General features: G+C 46.6%; 1 protein-coding gene across 6 annotated transcripts in view; it reads right to left on the minus strand.

The window, feature by feature from the left end:
- Window positions 1–387: 387 nt before the first annotated feature.
- TLR5 (toll like receptor 5) overlaps window positions 388–24,235 on the minus strand; it is a 29,599-nt gene continuing 5,751 nt past the window's right edge. For 2 of the 6 annotated variants that reach the window (XM_074385239.1, XM_010340914.3), the window contains exons 2-4: window positions 18,654–18,817; window positions 7,590–7,726; window positions 388–3,114 (exon numbers count right to left, since the gene is read on the minus strand). In XM_074385239.1, the coding sequence (XP_074241340.1) occupies window positions 540–3,114; window positions 7,590–7,624 (2,610 nt within the window). In that variant the 5' untranslated portion in view covers window positions 7,625–7,726; window positions 18,654–18,817 and the 3' untranslated portion in view covers window positions 388–539. Of the gene's footprint in view, window positions 3,115–7,589; window positions 7,727–18,653; window positions 20,021–24,235 lie in introns of those variants that run through there. The other 4 variants (XM_074385237.1, XM_010340916.3, XM_010340915.3 and 1 more) reach the window with 4 other exon arrangements.

Below are 24,235 nucleotides of genomic sequence, written 5' to 3' on the forward strand. Positions count from 1 at the left end.
CTCATTCATCTCAGCTTCTTTGGGGATACCTCTTCTCTATGACAAAATGTGACTTGCACTCAACATCAGCATTGATTCTATGGCAAAAGAAGAAAATGTGCTTCTGTTTGTTTTCTCCTTAATGTTGTTTTGCAGAACACAGAGAACCCAGAATTATTGACCATCCCATTCTTGAGGTGAATGCTAGAAAAAGCACATCAGCCATCTGCAACTTCTCCCAAGGTGCCCTTCCCATGATTAGGACACATTCCATAATTAACACAGCAGGACAGAACAGTATTATTGGATCTGAAAGAAAATCAATGGAGACTGGGAACCTCTAAGGGCAGTTGCAATTTTCTAGATCTATTATTTTCCATTTGGAAGTTAGTGAGACAGAACACTGTGTTGATATGAAAATCGAGAGATTTATGTTGTTTCCATAGTAGCAAAAAAAAAAAAAAACCCCCTCTGGAGAGGACCCCCAAATGGTAACTTGGTGCAAATACAAAGTGAAGAGTTATTTGTGGCTTGAGGTAAGTTGGAAATTGCTCCTTTGATTAGGATACGGTTGCTACAGTTTGCAATGAAATATTATTGTCTTTCTTACTTTCTTTTTCTTTCTTTAGTATCTGTTGAGAGAGTTTATGAAGAAACCAGCCAATATCCTGGAGATCCTCAGGCCACCTCAAGTACTGCTGTTTCTGTACAAAGCCTCTGATGGATTGATGTTTCATCAACTGGTACTGGGACAAGGATCCAACCACTACCATGATGAGAGCGCCGTTCAGGTCAGATAAGCACCTGCCCTGGGCGTAACTGAAGGCTTCAAGGCACCAGCCATCTCTAAGGAAGTGTCTGCTCACAAGACAGACAATCTTTCTACTGTTCCAGATGGCGTCCTGGATGTTGGCAATGTGATTTTCTCCTGGGACAAAGTCTCTTTCTTCAAAGCACAGGTGAAATCTGTTTTGGTCACTGTATTGAGTGTCCAGGTGTTTGAGCAAAGCATTCTGCACCCACTCGAAGTCTTTGCTGCTGAAGCAGAAATAGGCATCATATTTGTACCTATCAGGTCCCTGGGGATGGTCCTTGAATACCAGTTTCTGGGCCATCTTATAACAGATAAAACAAAAGCCCCGGAACCTGGCGACAATGAGGCTGGCCATGAGGAACAGAGTCAGAGTGACAGTGCATCCGATGAAAAGGGAGAACTTTAGGGACTTTAAGATTTCCTCTTCATCACAATCTTCCGTGGAAAGAGAGAAGAGGGAAACCCCAGAGAACGAATCAGGGTACACGCAATATATGTCCGCAGGAGGTCCAACTATAGTGACATTGGTATGATTAAGCCAATTGACAAAAGTGCTAAGTTCACATTCACAAATGAACTTGTTATGAGTTATATCCAAGATATTAAGTGATACAAATAAATTAGGATCGGGAGCTAGGAGCTGGTTTCTGGATATGTCCAGGATCTCTAAATTAGCAGGTAAATCATTGTGAGAAAGAACTGTCAGCCTGTTGGAGTTGAGGCTTAGTCCCCTTAATGCAGTCAGATGGCTAAATATTGCTGGTGGAAGGAAACTAAGATAGTTATTATTCAAATACAGAACTTGAAGATGAGAAAGTCCCTCAAAAACATCCCAACAGAGCCCAGTTTCCCAGGCAAGTTGCAACATATTTTCTCCAAGGAAAAGCTGTTCTAAGCTGGGATTCTCTGAAGAGGTCTGACCTCCATTACAGGAGGATAAGCGGTTTTGATTTAAAATGAGAATCTGGAGATGAGGTACCTGTAGGAGAAAGTAGAGAATATCTAGATTTTCTAGCCTGTTTTCTGATAAGTGGATGAAGTTGGCTGTAAGGTTGATCTTTGGCAAAGTTGCTAGTTTATTGCCACCCAAGAAGATGTTAGGTATGCTTGGAATAAAATAAATGGTTGTAAGAGCATTGTCTCGGAGATCCAAGGTCTGTAATGTTTCCAGGAATTTGAATGTTTGGTCCTGAATTATTCCAATGTGATTCTTTTGCAAATCAATGTTGGTTATCTTAGGTAATCCATAGAAATTCCAATCGTAAAGTTCCCCTATAAGGTTATATGACAAATTGAGAACTTGGAGCTTGTCAAGTCCGTAAAATGCTTCATCTGCAATCTTATTTATCTTGTTGTAGGCAAGGTTCAGAACCTTCAAATCCCTGAGTCTCTCAAAGACTCGAGAGTTCAGGGAGAAGATAAACCCATGTGAAAGATCCAGGTGTCTCACGGAACATCTGGCCAGGCCAGCAAATGTGCTCTGGTTAGGATCTTTGATGTTATGGAAGCCAAATGAGGCACCCATGGTGTGGTAGGCAAGAGTCAGAGAGAAGGCCTGACTTCCGGTGATGGCATTGCTGAAGTTTCCTGTGATGTCCACTGTCCAGCCATTTCCAGAAACATCTAGAGTCTCCAGCACCATGTTTCTGAAGGGGTTCATACATTTTCCCCAGTCCACTGAGACTCTGCTGTACAAATTATTAGCCGCGAGGCTAAGGAAGGAGAGCGTTTTCCCTTGGAGGGGTTTGAGCTCATGTTCACATACAAGGAATATTTGGTTAGAGGAAAAATCTATGGACTTTAAGGACTTCAACTCCCCAAATGAAGGATGAAGGTAAACACTACGAATCTGATTTTTTGAAAGATCCAAGCGAGTTAAAGACTTTAAATTTCTGAAATAACCATCTTTTAATACAGCATTGGAGAGACCACAGAAAAACAGTCTAAGTTCGAACAGATGGAACAGTCCCTGAAAAGCATCTGGGTGCAAGAAGCTTATCTGACTGTCTCCTAGGTCCAAGATTCTAAGGTTGGGCAGGTTTCTGAAGGCCTCCTTGTCGATGGTCAAGGGGGTATACTGGCTCCCGAGCTCCAGCAGCTGCAGCTGCTCCAGGAAGGGGAAGGATGAAGCAGTGACTGTCCTGATATAGTTGAAGCTCAGCAGGAGCCTCTCGGTGGTGTTGAGGACCCGGGGGACCTGGGTGAGATTGCAGAAACGATATAAGGCTATCTGACCATCAAAGGAGCAGGAAGGAATTCCAAACACAGGACTGGCCACAAGCACCACTCTTAGGAGAAGGTCCAGGTGGTCTCCCATGATCCTATGGAGAAGAAGTGAGAATGAAAACACAGCCATCTAAGCTTGAGGTATTGCAGCGGGGTCTTTAGATCCTAGGGGTATTCTCTATGATGTACCTGCTCCCTTCAACCCCTTTGTTCCTCTGACTCCACAAACATGGCTGCTGGCACATACAGACAAAGCTATTCTTACTCCTTCTGTTTTTCTGAGACAAGGTCTCACTCTGTCGCCCAGGCTGGAGTGCAGGGGTATGATCACAGCTCACTGCCACCTCTGCCTCCTGGGTTCAAGCCATCCTCCCATCTCAGCCTCCTGATAAGCTGGAACTACAGGCATATGCCACCATGCCCAGCTAATTTTTGTATTTTTAGTGGAAATGGGGTTTCACCATGTTGCCCAAACTGGTCTCCAACTCATGAGTTCAAGTGACCTGCACGCCTCAACCTACCGAAATGCTGGGATTACAGGTATGAGCCACCATGCCTGTCCTATTCTTGGTCATTCTCTGTCAAACAGTTATGTTGAATTTTCTATTCACTAGGCACTATTCTAGGTAATTAATAAACATTTCACTTAATCTTCTTTAAAATTTTTTATTATTCTAAATTAAAATGAAAAAACAGAGATGGGGGTCTCACTTCGTTGCCCAGGCTGGTCTTGAACTCCTGGGCTCAAGCAATCCTCCCATCTCAGCCTCCCAATGTGCTGGGATTACAGGCATGAGCCACCACATCCTGCCTTCACTTAATCCCTATAATAACTATTTTTTTTTTTTTTTTTTTTTTTTTTTTTTTTTTTTTTTGAGACGGAGTTTCGCTCTTGTTGCCCAGGCTGGAGTGCAATGGCGCGATCTCGGCTCACCGCAACCTCCGCCTCCTGGGTTCAGGCAATTCTCCTGCCTCAGCCTCCCGAGTAGCTGGGATTACAGGCACGTGCCACCATGCCCAGCTAATTTTTTGTATTTTTAGTAGAGACGGGGTTTCACCATGTTGACCTGGATGGTCTCGATCTCTCGACCTCGTGATCCACCCGCCTCGGCCTCCCAAAGTGCTGGGATTACAGGCTTGAGCCACCGTGCCCGGCCTATAATAACTCTTTGTTCATTCATTCATTTGTTTATTCATTTATGATTTGCTGAGGGGAGCTGGAGAAAACAGCTGGAAGAGACATGACATTGCTTCACTTCAGCCAGGCACCTCCCTCCCAGCCCACAGAAGGCTCGGCTGATGAGTGGAAAATAAATTCACTTAATTTCTCCCTTAACTTGTCTAGGCTACTGGTCCATCTCCATTTATCCGAACTTACTCCACGCACGGTCCATCCCATCATGCAGAAATTGGGCCCTTTCTGCCATCCCCAGAAAGAGTCAGATGCGATCAGTTTCATTAAAGTGTGATAAGTACCTAGTGCTCACCTGGCAGCTGTGCGATTGACTGTGTGAGTGTTCAACAAACAGAGGCCGGCCAACTTGCTTAAGTCTTGTGGGGGAGTTGACCATCTGTCTGGGTTGTGTTTTCTTTACCGGTGCAGCAGAAATGGTGATCAATAAATGTGTCTGGCTTATGTTTCAAGTATTGTGGTGGGTGCTATGAGGAGAAAACATGCAAGGACCCCACCCGCAGAGAGCTTAGTGTCTAATATTTGCATAGCACCTCCATCTTTGGTATCTGCAATGCATTAAATTTGCTCTAAATGTAACAAAAGGCCTCTGTTGGAAGGTAAAGGAAGAGTTACATGGCTCAGAGGGCAGGAGAATGAGAGAAAAAATAAATGAAAGTAATAGGAAGAAGGCAATGATTTATAAAGAGCAAGAATCCCATGAGACAGCATCACAGGCAGAAGTGTCAGTACTGGAGATTAAGCCTGGAGCAGTCACGGTCCTGGAGGTGTGGGCTAGCTCTGACGAGGTTGTGCTTTGTGTTGGGGTTCCACAGAAACCGTGAGCTATAGCAAATCGAAAGTAGGCATCGGTGCCTGGGTGGACTCAAAGTATCAAACTCAGGCATCTAGTAATTGTTAGGAAAAACTTGGCGAGAATGGTTATCACCACTCTAAACGGCTTTACCATATCCATCCAGAGGCTCAGGGTGACAACACGGCAGAGTCGCCCTCATTCTTTTAAGCATCCCCCCATGTCCAATCCATCCGCAAGTCCCATTGGTGCCACCTCCCAAGCCGACCCACTGCCCTCCTGTAAGCGGCCGCCATGTCTTTGTGTGGGCCCCCCTGAGACTCCTCACTGGCTCTCTTATTTCTGGTCTTGCTTTCATTTTCCAAACAGCAGCCAGCAGTTCTTTTAAAAACATAATCTGGTTGATATCACTCCTCTTTGTACAGGGTTCTACCCTTCCTTCCCACTGTACTTGAAATAAAATCCTACAAGGACTTGCACGATTCAGCTCTGTTGACTGTCAACATTATCTTGAATAGTTTTTTTCCCTCAATAACTCATTCAAAAAGCATGTGCTGAGCACGTATTATGTGTTTTATTTATTATTAATTTATTTGAGACAGGGTCTCATTCTGTCACCCCGGCTGGAGTGCAGTGGTGCTATCTCAGCTCACTGCAACCTCTGCCTCCTGGGTTCAAATGATCCTCTCACCTCAGCCTTCCGAGAAGCTGGGATTAGAGGTGTGTGCCATCATGCCCGACTAATTTTTGTGTTTTTAGTAGAGACGGGGTTTCACCATGTTGGCCAGGGTGGTGTCAAACTCCTGACCTCAGGTGATCCACCCGCCTCAGCCTCCCAAAGTCCCAAAATCCCAAAGTGCTGGGATTACAGGTGTGAGCCAGCACACCAAGCCTCGGGCACTGTTTTAAAAGCTGGAAATACAGCTGTGAACAAAATAGACCAAGACTGCCCTCATGGAGCTTACATTCTGGTGGACGAAGAGGCGACAATGAAAGAGGAAATAGGTACTGACAGGTGGAGGTAAATGCAATGGAGGCAATTAAAGTGGAAAAAGGAGATGGGGCTGCCAAGGCTGGTGCAGTGGCTGCTCTTTATAGAGAGGAGTCAGAAAAGGCGTCTCTGATGTAACAAGATTAGGGCAGGGACCTGAAGGAAGTAAGGAAGGGCTCTGGAGAGGCCCAATGTTCGAGGGAGAGGAGCAGCTAACACCAACGTCCTACAGTGTGAGCAATTTACTTACTCCTCATTTCAAAACGTCAAATGTAATAAAAATGTTAGAGAAGAGGCAGGGCGTGGAGGTTCACTCCTGTAATCCCAGCACCTTGAGAGGCCAAGGCAGGTAGATCACTTGATCCCAGAAGTTTAAGACCAACCCCGGGCAACATGGCAAAAACCCATATCTACAAAACCATGCAAAAATCAGCTGGGCATGGTGGTGCATACCTGTAGTCCCAGCTACTCGGGAGGCTGAGGTGGGAGTTTGAGGCTGCAGTGAGCTGTGTTTGTGCCACTGCACTCTAGCCTGAGCAACAGAGCAGGACTCTGCCTTGGGGAAAAAAAAGTTTAAGAAATGTCAGTTGAATATTATCTTACTTTTCTTAAATCCAAGCATATCCTTTATAAGTAGGTGTGAGTGTTTAGCTCATTTCATCTTCTAGTTGCACACAAGCATTCACATATTGAGACATGTACCAACTCATTACAAATTACTTCCCCTCTTATTTCTTTTCTATATCCCAGTTGGGACATTATACTGACTTCCATAAAATTATGCGTGTAGGTGGATTATGTTACATCTATGAATGCCATTTCAAAATAATAAAGGGGGCATTTCAAATATTTTGGTGTAAAACAGAGGCCTGGGTCTGCTGGCGCTGCAGGGTGGAGAGGTGGAGATTTCAGATCTTTTTCCACATTCATGCCAGGCACTCTGATGACTAAAGCCAGGAATCCTGCGAATCCTATGTATTCTTTCCACCGACATAGTTTGTGACTGTTTTGCTTTGTTTGAGACATGGTCTCACTCTGCTGTCCAGGCTGGCGTGCAGTGGTGCGATTATAGCTCACTGCAGCCTCAATTTCCCAGGCTCAAGTGATCGTCCCACCCCAGCCTCCTAAGTAACTGTGAGCACAGTTGGATGCCACCATGCCAGCTAATTTTTGTAATTTTTTTTTTGTAGAGACAGGGTTTTGCCACATTGCCCAGACTGGTCTAGAACTCCTGGGCTCAAGCAATCAGCCCACCTCTGCCTCCCAAAGTGCTGGGATTACAGGCATGTGCCTGGCCAGTGTTCGTTTCTTTTGTAGGTGATGAGATTGAGTAATGCAAAAAAAAAAAAAAAAAGAGCCACTTCCTGTCTCAATGAATTTCTTGCAGCTTTGAGTGGGCCTCGGAGCTAATGACCTTGCATTTATACATGACACACTCAGGCGGGAGGCTGCATTTTGGAAAACGAGACAAAAGTTCAAAGTGATCTCAACAGATAAAATGAAGAATTATTGAAAGAAAATAGAAACCAATCAGGAAAGATGTGGGTGTCACAGTTCAGAAGAAAATCCTAAAGGCAAACGCCATCCCTCCTACCTGCAAGGTTTGGGACAGGCTTTCACAGGTGCCATGGGAGGTGCTCTGTTCTGTCTCTGCCATCCTCAATTACACATTCATCACTGACATCCCACAGTGTCCAATAATATCAAATACTCATCATGATGATAAATCAACTGAAAAAGAGCAGAGTGGCATCTATGAAGAGACGGACAGATATCATAAGGAACAAGATGAGAGGCAGTTACTGCAATGGGCCCTAAATCCAGCTCCAGGGTTCCTGGCATGTAATTGTTTAAGGCTGGAAGATAGAGATAAGGGTGTGTGGTTGGAAGCCTGAGCCCTGACTCAGTGGTTCCTGGGGTGAAGAGTCTGAAGATGGACTTCAGATGAGACAAGAACGGTGGGGTGGGGGGAATCAGGCTTTGCCACCCAAGGAGGAAAATAAATGGTAATGGAAAGACCGTATTTGTATTGGGTTTCACAAAGTCTTTTCCACATTTTACAGTAAGAAGTGGATTCTGAGTGCCCTACTGGGCATGTAAGCACATCCGCCTCATTGCTCACACCTGAGGGTGTTATGGTGGGTTCTTGTGCTCAGTCACACTGCCCATAAGCAGACAACATGTTTTTAAACCTTTTGAAGTCTTGGACTCCTTTGAGACTCTGATGATAGCTTTGGTTCTTTTTCCTACAAAAATGCACATTTGCATCACAAATCCAATTTTGAACCCAGTTTCAGAGGATTCACTGATTTCCTGGGGCCTGTCCATCTCCATGTCACATTCAAGGACCCTTAGTTTCTGTTAAACAATCACACTTTAGGTTCCAGAACAGGGGTTGGAAAGCATTTTCTCTAAAGGGCCAAAGGGTAAATATTTCAGGTTTTACAGTCCAAACACAGACCATAGTTTGCTGATCTCTATTCAAGAAGAAAAGAGAATCAAAATTTTGATTTCAGAAATGAGGATTTTAAGTGACTGTAAGAAATATGTTCCAATATTGAACAACCAGTATTTACAGGAAAGAACAAACTTGGACCCCAAGTTGCTGACGATTTTGCAGCTGCTATTTTATCCAAACAGAAATTCTCATCTCATGAAACCAGAGAAATCCCTGAAGACATGGGAGTGAGAATGCCAGCTCCAAAGAACAGTTATTTTAGTTTAAATTCTTTTGAGACAGAGTTTTGCTCTTGTCCAGGCTGGAGTGCAATGGCTTCATCTTGGCTCAATGCAACCTCCGCCTCCCAGGTTCAAGTGATTCTCCTGCCCCAGCCTCCTGAGTAGCTGGGATTACAGGCATGTGCCACCACGCCCAGCTAATTTTGTGTTTTTAGTAGAGACAAGGTTTCTCCATGTTGGTCAGGCTGGTCTTGAACTCTCAAACTCAGGTGATCCACTTGCCTCAGCCTCCCAGATTGCTGGGATTGCAGGCATGAGGATTATGCCTGGGATTACACCTGGCCTAAATTATCTGTTTTTATGGATGACTCAGTGTTGATTTCCAACATATGCCACGGCGTGACCTTGAATTTGTGGTAAAGATGAGTGAAAGCCCCAAACAAAGTATGTTCCGGGATAGCAAATTTTCAAGTCTATAATAGGGAAGCTAAAATGAAAGTAAGGAAGGTGGATAAGGCCAGCTGAACAAATGGATGTGAAAGAACATTATCAGGGCTTATGTTATATTACAAAGACAGCACGCAGACCAATTTCTTTATGAAGTACAGAAAGGCATGAAATAATGACATTTTTGTCTCTGAAGTAGATCTCTGTGGGTTAAATGGCTGGACAGGTAAGCAGAGGAACCAGGTGAGCAGGCGAACAGAGGTGTGCAGAGAGGCAGCTCCTGCAGAGAGCATGGGAGGAAGTGCCCACCGAACGGGAGCCAGAGCTAAAACGGGCGGAAGTAAATCTCGAATGAGCACTGGGATTGGGGAAATCTAATCTAAAGAGGAGAACCAGACTGTGAAGTTGTTCCAGACCCGATCAAACCTCCGTGAGAAGAGAGTGCAAGGACGGGCTCCACGCGGCTGAGGTTGCCACTGCAAAGGCGCAGAGGACAGAGCCCGACCCCAGCGGAGGAGTGCGCCGTCTAGCGGTTATAGAGGGAGGAAAGGGAGGGACAGAAACAATTTCTCAAGGGGGCAGTGCGATTCTCAACCATCGTTAAAAGGATGCTAAAAAGCAATGTGTATAATTACTGCTACAATTAGTTCTTCCATCAGGCGACACACACATTCCTTTTTACAAGCAATTGCGCTATGCAAAATCACACAATGAAAAACACAGGGCTCATGGGAAAAATGGAGCTGGAGTGATTCACACTGGAAAACTTTTCAGTGGCATATAAAGAAAGGATTGGGCCGAGTGTTGTGGCTCATGCCTGTAATCCCAAGCACTTTGGGAGTCCGAGGCGGGGGAATCACCTGAGGTCAGGAGTTCGAGACCAGCCTGGACAACATGGTGAAACCCCGTCTCTACCACAAATACAAAAATAAGCTGTGTGTGGTGGCAGACGCCTGTAATCTCAGCTATTAGGGAGTTTGAGGCAGGAGAATCGCTTGAACCCAAGAGGCGGAGGTTGCAGTGACCCAAAATTGTGCCATTACACTCCAGCCTGGGTGACAAGAGCAAGACTCCGTCTGAAAAAAAAAAAAAAAAAAGGATTGGAGCCCCTCCCTTATGGTGGCTTAAGAAATGCATAATAAGTACTATAATAAATATGGCACTTGACTTTGAAAACGACCAGCAGTTTGTTTGTGGAAGTGGGCATTTGAAGCTCTGCAGCTTGTGAGTTATTTTTATTTTTTTGAGACGAAGTCTAGGTCTGGCACCCAGGATGGAATGCAATCCAGCTCACTGCAGTCTCCACCTCCCAGGCTCAAGTGATTCTCCTGCCTCAGCCTCCTGAGTAGCTGGGATTTCAGGCATGCACCACCATGCCTGGCTAATTTTTGTATTTTTAGTAGAGATGGTGTTTCACCATGTTGCCCAAGCTAGACTCAAATTCTGACCTCAGATGATCCACCCACCTCGGCCTCCCAAATTGCTGGGATTATAGGCATGAGCCACTGCGCCCGGCCAGTGAGTTACTGTGAATGAGGGAAGAAGGGTTATTTGGTATCAGCGGGGAAGTTACAGCAACAGATGTGGGTGCATATGGCTCAGATCACACATGGAGAATGAGGTAGCCAACTTACATTGGAGGTGTATTTTGCGTATTCTTTTGTGGCTTGGCTCAGCTGGGTGCAGTTTTCTGCCTTTACATGCAAGAAATTGCACATAAGCAAATGTGAAATTCACATTCTTGAATATGTTGATATTATTTTCTAGCATATCAATGATTTCCCTAACACGTTAATATTGTTCCCTAAAACATCAATCATGTTAGAACACAAATTTACATTCCAACACAAGCCTTACAGCAGCATCGACTATACTCTAATTCAAGGATTACAGTTCAAATTAAGAGCAGAAAAGATGCAGGTTCTATATATGATTCTACCCCCTGCACCTGTGAGGCAGAGTATGGAGAACTCACGGGACTGTCTTGAAAATCAGCCCTGGGCATGAGTGCAGACTCAGGCCCTAATGAGCTCAGGGACTTGGGCAGAGTGTGTCACCTCTCACAGACTCAGTGTCCTCATGTTTCGTTGAAAGACTAAACAAGATTAGTAGCTCTCAGCCTTGGCTACACATTAGAATCACCTGGGAAGTCTTCAGACCCAGGAAGCCCAGGCTGACCACAGATGCATTAAATGAGCTTCTTGGGTTTGCAGGTTGCGGGGGGGTGCTCTCTCAGGAATCTGTATCCTTAGCCATTGTGTGAATTTTATACACACTCAAGTTTGAGAATCACCGATGAAAACTAATGGTTCTCAACCTTGGCCACACACTGGAATCACCAGGGGACCTTTAAAAAACACAAGTGTCTGGGTCCCATCTGAGAAAAGCTGATGTAGTTGGTGTGGGGTGTGGCTTGGGCATCCGGGGTTGTTCAGAATCTTCAGGTGATTCCACCGGCAGACAGTCTGATCACCTGGTCTTCTACCTGCAACCCTGACTGCACCTTAGAACCACGTGGGCTGCCTAAAAACAGTACTGACAAACAATGCAACACAGAACTAACTGCCGCATGGCCCGGCGATTCCGCTTCTGGGTGTGTACCCAAAAGAATTGAAAGCAGAAACTCAACAGATATTTGCACACCAATATTCATAATAGCATCACTATAGCCAAAGGGTGGAAACAACCCAAAGGTCCACCAATGAATGAATAAATGAAGAAAATCTGTTGTCTTTATAACGGGGTATTTTTTAGCCTTAAAAAGGAATGGAATTTTGATACATGGTACAAGATGGATGAACTTTGAAGACATCATGCTGAGTGAAATACACCAGTTACAAAAGAACACGTATTGTATGAATCCACTTATATGAAGTATATATTTTACGTCTATGTTACCACAATTTAAAACAGTAAATTAAACCCAAAAACTCACTACAGATACCCAAAGCTGACTTACCAATATTCCAGTTCCACAGGCCTCTGAGGCCTGGAAAGTGCACGTTAGAGCTGTATCCCCGTCACTTTTGAGGCTAGTGGACTCAGGCCACGCTTTGAGAAGTGCTGGCCTAATGGTTCCCCTCCAACTCAGAAACCAGGTGATTCTCTTAGAGGAAGAAGGGCTGGTAAGAAAATCTGAGGGCTGTTGAGTATTGGGTTTTTATTATTAAGGCTGATTTAACTTGTATCTAGGGCTTTGAGGGGGAAAAACAGAAACAGCACAATCAATGCAGGCCTCGATACTCCTGCCAAGCACTGTTAATTAAGATAATGAGGCCAGAGGGAGAAGGGTCAGTATCCCTTTCATTTGAGCTGAATTCATTTAGCTTTAATCCGAGCCATTAGCTGGGCTGGTTCTCTTTCTTGACTTAATTGCCTGGACAGCAGAGCTGCTCACCTTCACTTGGGGAGTTATGGCCATGGTATCTCTGCAGAAAACACCGCCTGCATTTCGGGAGTGCCTCTGCTCCTGGAGCACCCACATATTGTGGATGCCTCCAGCTGAGCCAGGGCTGCTCCTGTGCCAAGTTAATGCTTGATGCCAAACAGATAACACCAGTCACAGGCTTGCTGGCAGGCCCGGGTTCTGAGCGGGGCTTGGGCTGGCTGTGGTCAGGTGGAAGCTACAGAAGGAACGCTTCTCCTGGCGGGTGCGGGGCCCAAACCTGGAGGGCCATTGGAACAGCAAGCATGGAGGACTCACTGTCTGAGAAAAACATGAATCCATTTCCAAATGGGTGTCTGGGAGAGTTTCTCCAAATTCACACAGGTATAAAAATCCTGGACCAATTCCAAATGTGAGAACAGAATGCGGGTTTAGCCTTGGATAAAGGCTCGAGGGCAGTGGACAAAGTGAACTCTTCCAGGACAAATAAGTTCTCTAGAGGCACAATACAGCATTCCACTGGAACCATGCCCAACAAATGGGCATTGTCAAGTTCACAGCATTGCTAGAGCCACCCCTCCAGCCCAGCATTCTGCCTCTGACGACAGTTCCAATAAAATAGATGCGGGATTACACTGCCATTAACCTCAGCACTTGCTCCCCAGGTACAATTCTAACTTCCTTCATAAACCACTACGACTTTAAGGCTCTGCTGGAGTGATCGCCTTTTCATTCAGCACTACCTCTTCTTGCGCTGAATCTGGAAATTTGTTTGTCTTCATTTTACTCGTCCTAGGCCTGGTTCCCGCTATGTGCCCGTCATTCCTCAACAAGAGTCCCTGCTGGGGCTGTAGAGACTCCAGAGCAGTGTTGCCCCCAGGGCAGTCCCGGAACCAGCAGCAGCAGCAGCAGGAGCAGCAGCAGCAGCAGCAGGAGCAGCAGCAGCACCTGAACTTAGCGAGCAATGCAGATTACCGGGCCTTACCTCAGCCCCACTGAATCAGAAGCCCTGGGGGCTGGGGCCTGGCAGTGTTTTTTTTTTAAATGCATCTGGGTCATTCTGATGCATACCCATGCCTGAGAACCACGAGGCTAGAGACTGGAGGGAGGACAGAAATAGACACCGATCCCTACAATACCATATGGTGGGTTACCCCCGCCTGTACACTCCTCCCCGCACAGCTGGGAGCTCCCCCCCTTCCATCATCCTCTCAGTCTTTTGTAGGTATTATTACTGGATACCATGACTCTAGGTACCGTTTTATGGATGAGGGAACTGAAGCTGGAGAAGTTAAGTAACTTAAGGCCACGCAGCTCTGTGTACTGCATGCTAACCTCTAAGCCTGGCATCTCTGGGCATGGCTGATGTGTTGTTCAGGGCCGCGGTCCGGCTCCAGCCTGTCTCTCAGTCATCATCTGCTGATCTGTGGTCACTTCCCCTCAATCACAAAGGGCTTATCTGCCCTTATCTATCCTCTCAGCCTCTCCTCCCTTTCTACCTTCATCTTCATCTGGAGGTCCACCTTACCCACAGAGTCCGTTATTCCTGACAATGGAACGATGTGGGAGTGAGGCAGGAGAAAAGGGTGTGGAGGCAGGGAACCTAAGGCAGTTTCACGCTGACTTCCTAGAACTAAATAGAAAGGAAAACCCTCACTTTCCAGGCCTAAGTAACAAAAGGACCAAAGGCTACTCCCTTTGACCTTTTCTGCACAGTAGATGGGAAATTGGCTGTCTACAACTAATCAGACTGATTGCAGGTGTCTTCCTTTGCAACTTTGCAACTTTAGCCTCTGAATGGCTGCTGTCCACAAGTCTTCATTTGCATAGAAATATAACTTTGTAACTTTCTTCTAGCTTCTGATTGGTTGCCTTTTGCAAGCAATCGGATATTTGCTTTTTGCAACCAATCAGATATTTGCACAGGAGCGCAGCCTTTGTAACTTCAGTTCAGCCTCTGGTCGGCTGCTTTCTGCAACCAATCAGCCTGATTGCAGGCCACCACTTCATTCACACAAGGTGAGCATGAAGTCTTCATTCACACAAGGTGAGCATGAAGTCTTCATTCACACAAGGTGAGCATGAAGTCTTCATTCACACAAGGTGAGCATGAAGTCTTCATTCACACAAGGTGAGCATGAAGTCTTCATTCACACAAGGTGAGCATGAAGTCTTCATTCACACAAGGTGAGCATGAAGTCTTCATTCACACAAGGTGAGCATGAAGTCTTCATTCACATAAGGTGAGCATGAAGTCTTCATTCACATAAGGCGAGCATGAAGCGGCCAATGGGAAACCTCTAGCGGGTATTTGGACCCAAGAAGATTCTACGTCTGGGCCCTTGAGCCGCTGCTCAGGTCTGCCCCAACACTGCGGAGTGTACTTTCGTCTTCAATAAATCCCTGGTTTTGTTCTTTTGTTGCTCACCTCTTTGCTTTGCTGAGCGGTTTGTCCAATTCTTTGTTCAAAACTCCAAGAACGTGGACAACTTGCAGTCATGTCCTTCTACCGCTGACAGGAGGGCCTTCTCTCCGACCCTAGGCACGGTCACCCCCTCCAGCTGTTGTGCCCTGAAGCCGTCCCTGCCTTTCCTGATGTCAGCCTCCGCATGCCTCCACACCATTCCAGGCCCTCCGGGCTTTCTCTTCAAACCCTCTTTCGACACCTCCAGACACCTCCAGCTGCGGTGCCTCCTTGCGCTTCTAGCCGGTCTGCCAGCCTCCTGCACGGCTACACCTGACGGCTGGGCTCCACTCGCAGAACCACGCGCCAGGCACACTGGGGCCCAGACCCGTGTGCAGAGTCCAATACGCCGTGTGCTCAGCGCTACCTCTCCACGTCTCCTCTGTCTCTTCCTCTTGCAGAGTGATCCCACCCCTGCACCGGGCTGCCCTCGCCTCTAGCCCATCTGGCCCCGGCCCTCTCCGCAGCGGACCTGCAGCGGGTTTCTGGATGACCAAGGCCCCGCTCCGGACCCGGAGCGCGCTGCTGCCCTCTACCTGTCACCCGCGCGGCGGGACAAGGTGTCAGGAGCGGCGCCGGCGACCAGGGCTCTGCCGTAGTCCGGGGTGGGGGCGGCAGCACCCTGGAGCACCACTGGGCGGGGAAGCTGGGGCCAGGCAGGTGTGATTGGGCCCCAGGCAGCTCACACTCAGGCTAATGCGGTCAGAGAGGGAGGGCAGCTCACTTGTACAAACATGAGTGCAAAACGCACTCCACCGCCAGGAACAGGCAGTCCGTTCATGCGAGCAAAATGGAAAGCGAGCTCCCACCCACGTTTTTCCTCAGACCCATCACAGGCCTGAGCAGCAACAATCATTAGCATCGGGGATTAGCACAGCGGGGTAAAAGTCTGACAACTGACTACTGTTCTCTAAAGAGGGCTCAGAGAATCAGCACGTGAGGTTTCTGCGCACTGCAGAATGGTTGATTTATTTACTGACGCTCGGTGGTCTCGTTAGGTCTGTTTGCCTCTCTAGGTCTTTCTGATTCCGTAATACAAAGCACATCTATTAAGTGCAGCCTAAATTTCCCTTTTATGGTGTACTTTTATGTGCAGTCTTTGTTCGATTAGCAATGAGTGGGGGTCGGGGATACCCTGAGAGACTGTCAAATGCCCTGCCAAATTCCTAGAGTTTCTAGAAAAGGGTAACCCTGTCAGGTTGGAAACAAGCTGAGTCCTCTGTGACTCGCCGTTCAGAAACACAGGCTGCGAGACAGGGATCCCGGATGGTTCCACAGGGCTGCAGACCACCTACTAAATCTCTTCTAGAAACGGGTGCACAGTTGCTGTCAAGCTCACTGGTTTGTGCTTTAAAAGCCCACCTGTGGCCTATTTTGTGAATCAGAATATCGTTCTGGAAGCCAGGTATTGTTTGGTTCTCTTTGGTTCACCATGTTACCAGCACCTAGAATGTAGGTTGGCAAACATCTGCTGAATGAATGAATTTGCTCACATCCTGCCTGATGCCTGCCTCCCTCTTCATGGGCCTGCAGAAAAGGCTGCCAGGTGCAGAGTTCTCTGGGTTGCTTGGATGGGCTGGTCTGAGAAGGACTTGGGCAGATTCAGAACAGCCCCATGTCACTTGCTTGCTTCTTCCTCTCCTACCTGGGTCATCACTTCTCTCCTGCCAGGGAGTGGTTATCTGCTAGTATTATACCACTGTGCCATCTGCTTCTGAGAATGAGTTTGTTGCTTCCTTCTTCCTGATCTGAACAGAGCTTAAAAACCAGTTTGCATATTTGTAGCATTTCCCCCAAGTTCAGAGCATTTACGGCTACAGCGTTTCTGAGACCCTTCTCACTGCTCAGACACTGCCTCATAGTCGTCTTTGCTCATGGACCTTTATTTCTGCCTTCAGTGTATATATCCTTTAAATCGAACCAGGAGGGTGAGGTCTTACTGGTCTTTTAATTCCCAGCTGGGAGAATCCTCAAGCAGGGCATCACAGAACTGGCAGCCAGTTCTGTGAATTTCACATCAGGATGCCTCCAGCATCCATTCCCCTTCTTCCACTGCTGGGCTGCAAGGCTCCACTGCCTCCTCTCTAGATGTGGAAGAGACCACCTCGCTGGTCTCCCAGAGTAAGCCCGACCCTGACACTCATCCCTCACTTGCTATCTGCGGGGCCTTCCTACGGCATGGCTCTGATCAGAAGTCTACACTGGCTCCTCATGTCCATATCACTCAAACTCTTCAGGATGACCTCAGGGTCCCTACCACAGACCCTAAGTGAATTCTGGAATGGCTGACTAGAGAGGCCCTCAGTGCTTGAACCCTCTCATTTTACAGAGGGGGAAACTCCAGCCACCCTGCCTTCCTGGCTGTGTCTACACTGCATCCCATCACTGGAGATCTAACTTGCCATTCTCAGAATCTGCCCCTGAACCTGAGCTCTCAGCTTGGGCTGGTCCGGGAACTTGGAATACTCATGCATGTCTCATCTACTCATCCCATTCCAACTCACCTGTCAAAGGCCACCTCAGAGGCCACTTCTTCCATCAGACAGTCCTAACAGTTCTACATGTACTGATTTCTTTTTGTTTTGAGGCAAAGTCTTGCTCTGTTGCCCAGGTTGGAGTACTGTGGTGTGATCAGGGCTTATTGCAACCATGAACCCCTGGGCTCAATTGATGCTCCCACCTCAGCTTCCCAAGTAGTTGGGACTACTGGCTTGCACCACTGTGCCATGCCCAACTAATTTGTGTGTGTGTGTGTGTGTGTGTGTGTAGTAGAGAAAGGGTTTCACCATGTTGCCCAGGCTAGTCTCGAACTCCTGGGATCCAGCGATTTACATGCCTTGGCCTCCCAAAGTGCTGGGATTACAGGTGTAAGCCACTGCACCTGGCCTACATGCACTCTTTAACTCCCTCCCTTGATGTTCTGGGTACATGTCCATCATGGCATTTTTATTAAATTATGCCTTCTCCACTAGATTGTAAGTCTGGAGGGGCAGGCACTCTTTTTTTTTTTTTTTTTTTTTTTTTTTTTTTTTTTTGAGATGGAGTCTTGCTCTGTCACCCAGGCTGGAGTGCAGTGGCACAATCTCAGCTCACTGCAACCTCCGCCTTCTGGGTTCAAGAAATTCTCCTGCCTGAGCCTCCCCAGTAGCTGGGACTACAGGTGCACGCCACCATGCCCGGCTGATTTTTTGTATTTTAGTAGAGACAGGGTTTCCTCATGTTCCCCAGGCTGGTCTCGATCCCCCTGTAGAACTTGGCACAACTTAAGTACCCCAGCAATATTTTTCCCTATTAATATTTTGAAGATATGACTGGGAATGGTGGCTCATGCCTGTAATCCCAGAACTTTGGGATGCTGAGGTGGGTAAATTGCTTGAGCTCAGGAGTTCAACACCTCCCTGGACCACATACTGAGACCTTGTCTTTACAAAAAATAGAAAAATTAGCCAGGTGTACTGGTGTGTACCTGTAGTTCAAGCCATCTGGGAGTCTGAGGCAGGAGGATCCCTTGGGCCTAGGAGTTCAAGGCTGCAGTGAGCTATGATCACACTGCTGTATTCCAGCCTGGGCAACAGGGAGACCCTATCTCAAATACACATGTGTATGTATATTTGTACTATGTATGTACCATACACACAGACAGACAGACACACACATGATACTTTTTTACCAGAAGAACTTACCTCCTTGAGCTAGCAGAATAGACTTCTAATGTGTTCTTATTCTAGGGGCAGAGGGTCCCCTGGTTGTTTAAAGACTTCAGTTCCTGAGACTAGGAATCTCATCACAGTGATAGTAGTCAGTATTTTAGTTTTTGGTAAGTCAGGAGAAAGAGCTTTTTGTTTTCCTAAGGGAGAATAAAAAAAACTAATTAAGAAGAAACAAAAAATATTACACAGATATTTTTCTGTGCCATACAGCAGTTTTCTTGTGGAAGAACTGAAATCTTGCTGTGTATCTCTACTAAACAGAATTTTAATTGGAAAAGATCAAGACCATCTTATAAATCAAGGTGTATAGAACACCAAGGCTGAAGGGATCTTGAGAAATCTCTGGCCCAGCCTCTTGTTAAGAAGGTTGATGTCTAAGCCATTCAATTCCTCTGGGACCTAAAGATCTCTTTCATGATATTTCTGGGGTCATTTGGTTTCCAAGGACTCGAGCACAAGGATGAGGACAATTCCACTGTCACTATTATCCAGTGAGCAGAAAACTTCCAGACAAAAGATCTTGTGGATCTCTAGGGACAAATAGAACTAAGGTCACCATCAGAGTGAGACATTTCTAAGCAGTACCTCTAGATAAATTATGGCTGTGTTAGAAGACAGTGCACAGTTATTGGATTTCAGATTTCGGATGAACGATGTCCTGAAAGTTGAAGAGTTGACTTACAGTGCTTTTCATTATTTTATAGATGATGAACTCAGAGAGGTTAAGCACTTGCCTAAGGTCTCACATTTATTACATTGTGGAGCTCGAATTTGAATCCAGCTGCAAACTTAGTTGTCACTGTGACCTTTAAACAAAATCAAAACGGAATATGCTGCAAAACATCCGCAGAGCCTCAAAGCGAGCTCAGAACCTGAAACTCCCCGAGACCTCCTTGAAATGGTGATTCTGATTCATCAGGGTTGGGGCTGAGGGACTTGAGAGTCTGCATTTCTAACGAGCTCCCAGGTGCTGCTGCTGCTGCTGCTGGTGGTCCACTGACCACACTGTCAGCAGTGAGGACCTAAGAGCCTGTAATTCGTCTCCCTGCTCACTACCCCCATGCCCACGTGAACTGCCTCATTCTCCCAGGGTGAGGCATGACCGGGATGCTGCATGATCGGTTTTGAGAAGGGGCTGTATTAATACATTCGCCGCATCGCTCCCGCCCCGGAATTTTTCTCAGCGCTTAAGGGTGAAGAGAGTACCCCCCAAAAAATTCATGTGAGGCTTTGAGAAGTGGGGATGGACGGGTCATATCGCTTTCCTAGGAGCTAAGGAAACAGGATAGCTTGGGTGGACTTCTCTGGTTTCAGGAGAGGCGCTTTCCCTGGAGACCAGCAGGGGGCGCAAAAGGGGCGGGGACCGAGGGGAGGAGCCCGCGGAGCCGCGGCGGGAGAACCCGCAGGGCGGGGAGGGGCTGCCGGGTCCGCGCGGAGGTTCCCACTGCTTGCGCAATAGAGCGCTTTTGGACATTGCAACGACAGCTAGATTTGTAGCTGGATTCAAATCCTAGCTCCACAGTATAGTAGGTGTGTGAGCTTGGGCAAGTGCTGAACCTCTCTGAGCATCAGTTTACTGCCTATAAAATCGCAGCAATAATCGTTTCTACCTCCCCAGCTCTCCGCTACCCACCCCGGCAGTAACAGTCTGCAAGGACCCTCCAGTGCCCAAACCAGAAGATCCAGCTACCCATGCTTAATACTCCGACAGCTCCTGCTTGCTGAAGTAGGCAGCCATCATTTACGCAAGGACACCTCACCAGAAACGCTTTCCCTTTAGAAGCCACTGAAGGGGAAAGTGAGAGAGGGAAAGGAAATTCTCGAGGCACTGGGGTGATTTTGTTTCTTTAGCATGAGTGAGAAATTACCTGAAAGTTTCCTGTTTTCTTTACTGTCTGTAGGTCTATGTCCCAGCCCCACAAAACAACAAAAACAGCAGCAAGCAAAGGCGCTGATATTCTGAAAACAGTTACGTTGAAAACCCACATGGTTTAGGTTCAGAATGGCTTCCCCGTTGTCTGCCCATTATAACTCTCTAGCACACAATTTTAAAGCATCTGAATGAAATAATTGTGTCTGAGTGATTATTAAAAATAACAACTAGCATAACATTTAAAATCCTCGGGAAAAGGTAGCTCGCCCAGAAAGTGAACACCCTTACCTGTCTCCAGGTTCAGACAGCGCCAATATTCTCAATTAGAAAATTAGCATCTGAGGCTCCGACATCCTTCCTGGATGCTACTCAGCTAAATCCTGCGTATTGATGGGCAAAGTCAATTGCCAGGAAAGCTGGGCAACTGTAAAGTCAGGGAGCTGGAGCAGATGAGAGTTGGGAAGTCCAATATAGCATCCCTGGAAGTAATGACAGGGACTATCTGCTAAGCACTGCAAAAATCATTTGGATTGTGATGTAAATCGGAAACAGCTGGGGTGGGGTTGGTGATCAGAGACTAGGAACCCTATTAAACTGATCAATTAGACACAGAATGGGAACGTGAAGAGAGAGTACCAAACACTTGAGAACTGTCCTGAGAGGGATGTGTAGTCTGTGCTGGGCTAGCAAAGACATCAAGAGAAAGCTTCACAGGCAGATAAAATCCAACACACCCTGCAGATGCTGGAGACACCCCCTGATGCAAGGTGAGCCCTGAAGAGGTTGAGAAGGAAAGCGGGGGCACTCAGGACAGGATGAGGGCGCCCTGAGAGGAAGGTGGTTTCGCTGGTGTTGCCTGAGGGACAGAGCAGGGACCGGAGAGGCTGAGAGCACGCCCCTGCTGTGAAGCACAGGTCCCCACCCTGTGCCCAGAGTCCTGGGACCTGAAGGAGGTTTACTGCATGTGGAATCTGCTTGGGCAGGCTGCCCAGGGTGGCTCTGCTCCATTCTGAGTCAGGACAGGGAGTCGGCTAGTTGACTTGGCTCCAACTTGCTAGTGATGGTTACTTCCAAGATATACGAGACCATGGCAAAAGTGCCAGGCTGGGAGAGGGTAAATCTTGGTTCTGTCCTCCTTCAGCCACAGTCTGAGCATCCTAGACAAGCCTAAATTTTGTTGTCCTCAGTTTCTGCATATGTATGATGATGAGTCTGAATTGGAAGCATTTTTATATCCTTGTTAACTCTAAAGTTATCTAAGGAAACTTGCTGAGTACCGTCATGACAGCAATCACAGACCAGGGTCAATCCTCCCTGGAGCACAACAATCCTTCTTCATTCTGGCAAATTTGCAAGCCTGTTACAGAAGATCTTCAAGATACATAGTGGAAAATAATGTTATTAATGTACCAATAAAAAACGGATCTACATATATCCTAGCTTTAAACTTTTTTCCCTGCCTCAAGAAATTACTCTCAGAGAAGCTTGTGTCTGTGGCTAGATATTTTGAGATTAGACAACTTTTCCCCCCCTCTCCTTGTATTTCTGCTTTCCCAGGCTCACCTCCACCTCTGCAGCCAGCTCCCTAGTCATTGCCCCAGGGCAGGTATACGTCAGAACCCTGCCAGGAATAGCCTGCAGGTTCTTCTGGCTTTCGATTTCACAAACAAGACCTTAGGTTGGGGCCACAAAGGCTTTGCCAAGTTGGGGGAAGAGAGGTGGGGGGTACCGGTGGGCAGAAGCAGAGAGGCACGCCTCTAGAAACAGGAAGACAGGAAGGGAAAAGGGGTTTGTGGGTCCCTGGAAGACAGACTCTGGCAGGACCCCAGTGAGTTAGCTATGTGGGCTAGAAGCAGTGGGGACTTGCTAGGCAAGACAGGCACAAGAGTGCATTCAGTGGCAACCTGAGTGGACCAGATGCCGGAGCAGGAGACACCTGCATCCGTGTCCCTGGGATCGTGGCAATGCAGAAAAGATCTGAAATTGTGACACAATGGCATAACCTGGGGTGGTTTCTCTGGTTGCCAGCCAGATGAGATGAAGGCTCTAAACCAATATTAAGATGTAGAATATAGAGGAGAGGTGGTGTTTCTTGTACATCTGTGCATGCTAGAGACTCATACGCACTACCCTTTTGGTTCACAGGTTGGGAAAAAAAATAAAAAGTAGTCTTGAAACTATCTGAACTCATTTATATATCTGACCAAGATGAGGAAGAATATCAGATCACAGAAACTCAGGACTAAAAGTGGTTTTTGGTTTTACCTTTATTATGGTCTTCTGAGTTCAAATCCAGTTTCCCTGACTACGAAACGGGATGGTTATGAAGAGTAAATGAGATGGAAAATATAGCTTATATTTTCTGGTCCCTTGCAATACTTTGCATGTGGCAGATTACTTGTTGACTATCAGGCACATGCTACCATGCCCAGCTAATTTTCCTATTTTTTTGTAGAAGCGGGTCTTGCCATGTTGCCCAGGCTGGTCTCCATTTCCTGAGATCAAGAGATTTGCCCGCCTCAGCCTCCCAGAGTGCTGGGATTATAGGCATGCATCATCAGGCCTGGCCTTATTCACTATTAAAGCTAGTCAAACCCACAGTGAATCTGGGTCCAGAGAGATACCTGGTCTGGTGACTGTGGACAAGCCGTTAGTAGCTTCAGGACTTTGAATCTTGTAGTAGTGTCAGGAACATGAACATCAATCTATGGTAAAATACAAACTTACTTATCTTGAATTTGGTATAGTGGTTTACATGCACAGACCCTGAAGCCAGATATGTTGAGCTTGAATACTGGTTCACGATTTACCCCTCATAGGTACTCAGAATCATCTCTAGCTCAGAGTAAGTGCTATCTATGCATTTGCTATTATTGCTGTGATTAATTTGTGCACAGCACAAGAGAAAATGCCTGGTTAGCACTATTAGGAAGGAAAGTTGTCTGGAAGCATTTGAGGGAAGCTTATTACAGGCCAGCGAGGTGAGAACCAATTATTTCAGTGTTGCGACACCCTGTCACTGGATTTAGCAATACCATGACTTTGGCAATTCCCCAGAAAGAAAGTTCTATGTGACACTTGCAGGGGAGGAGAACAGAGGAGAGGGAGGTTTACATAAAATACAACCAATGTGAACAATATAAATATTTATCTATATTCCTTTAGCATAAATGGGCTCCTTCCCTAGTGTGATCAAGCAGACCACTCCTCCCTTCTTTCTTTTATGGTCAAAGTCCTCAGAGAAGTCGAAAATCACCACCCAACATTTCCACTGCCTTTCTTTTCTTTTCTTTTCTTTTCTTTTTTTTTTTTTTTAAGACCAGGTTTCACTTTGTCACCCAGACTGGAGTGAAGTGGTGCAATCAGAGGTCACTGCAGCCTTGAACTCCTGAGTTCAAGTGATTCTCCCACCTCAGCTTCAGGAGTAGCTGGGGCTATAGGCATGTGCCACCATGCCCAACTAATTTTAAAATGTGTGTGTGTGTGTGTGTGTGTGTGTGTGTGTGTGTGTGTGTGTGTGTATGGGGGTATGGGGGGGCGGATCTCACTATGTTGCCCAGACTGGTCTTGAACTCCTGGTTTTAAGCAATCCTCCTGCCTTGACCTCTCAAGGTATCACAGGCATGAACCACTGTACCAACCTCTTCTCTCTTTTTTGAATCTCATTTTTTTTGTTTGTTTG

This window comes from Saimiri boliviensis, chromosome 14 (genome assembly GCF_048565385.1).
Source record: "Saimiri boliviensis isolate mSaiBol1 chromosome 14, mSaiBol1.pri, whole genome shotgun sequence".
Classification (NCBI taxonomy): Eukaryota; Metazoa; Chordata; class Mammalia; order Primates; family Cebidae; genus Saimiri; species Saimiri boliviensis.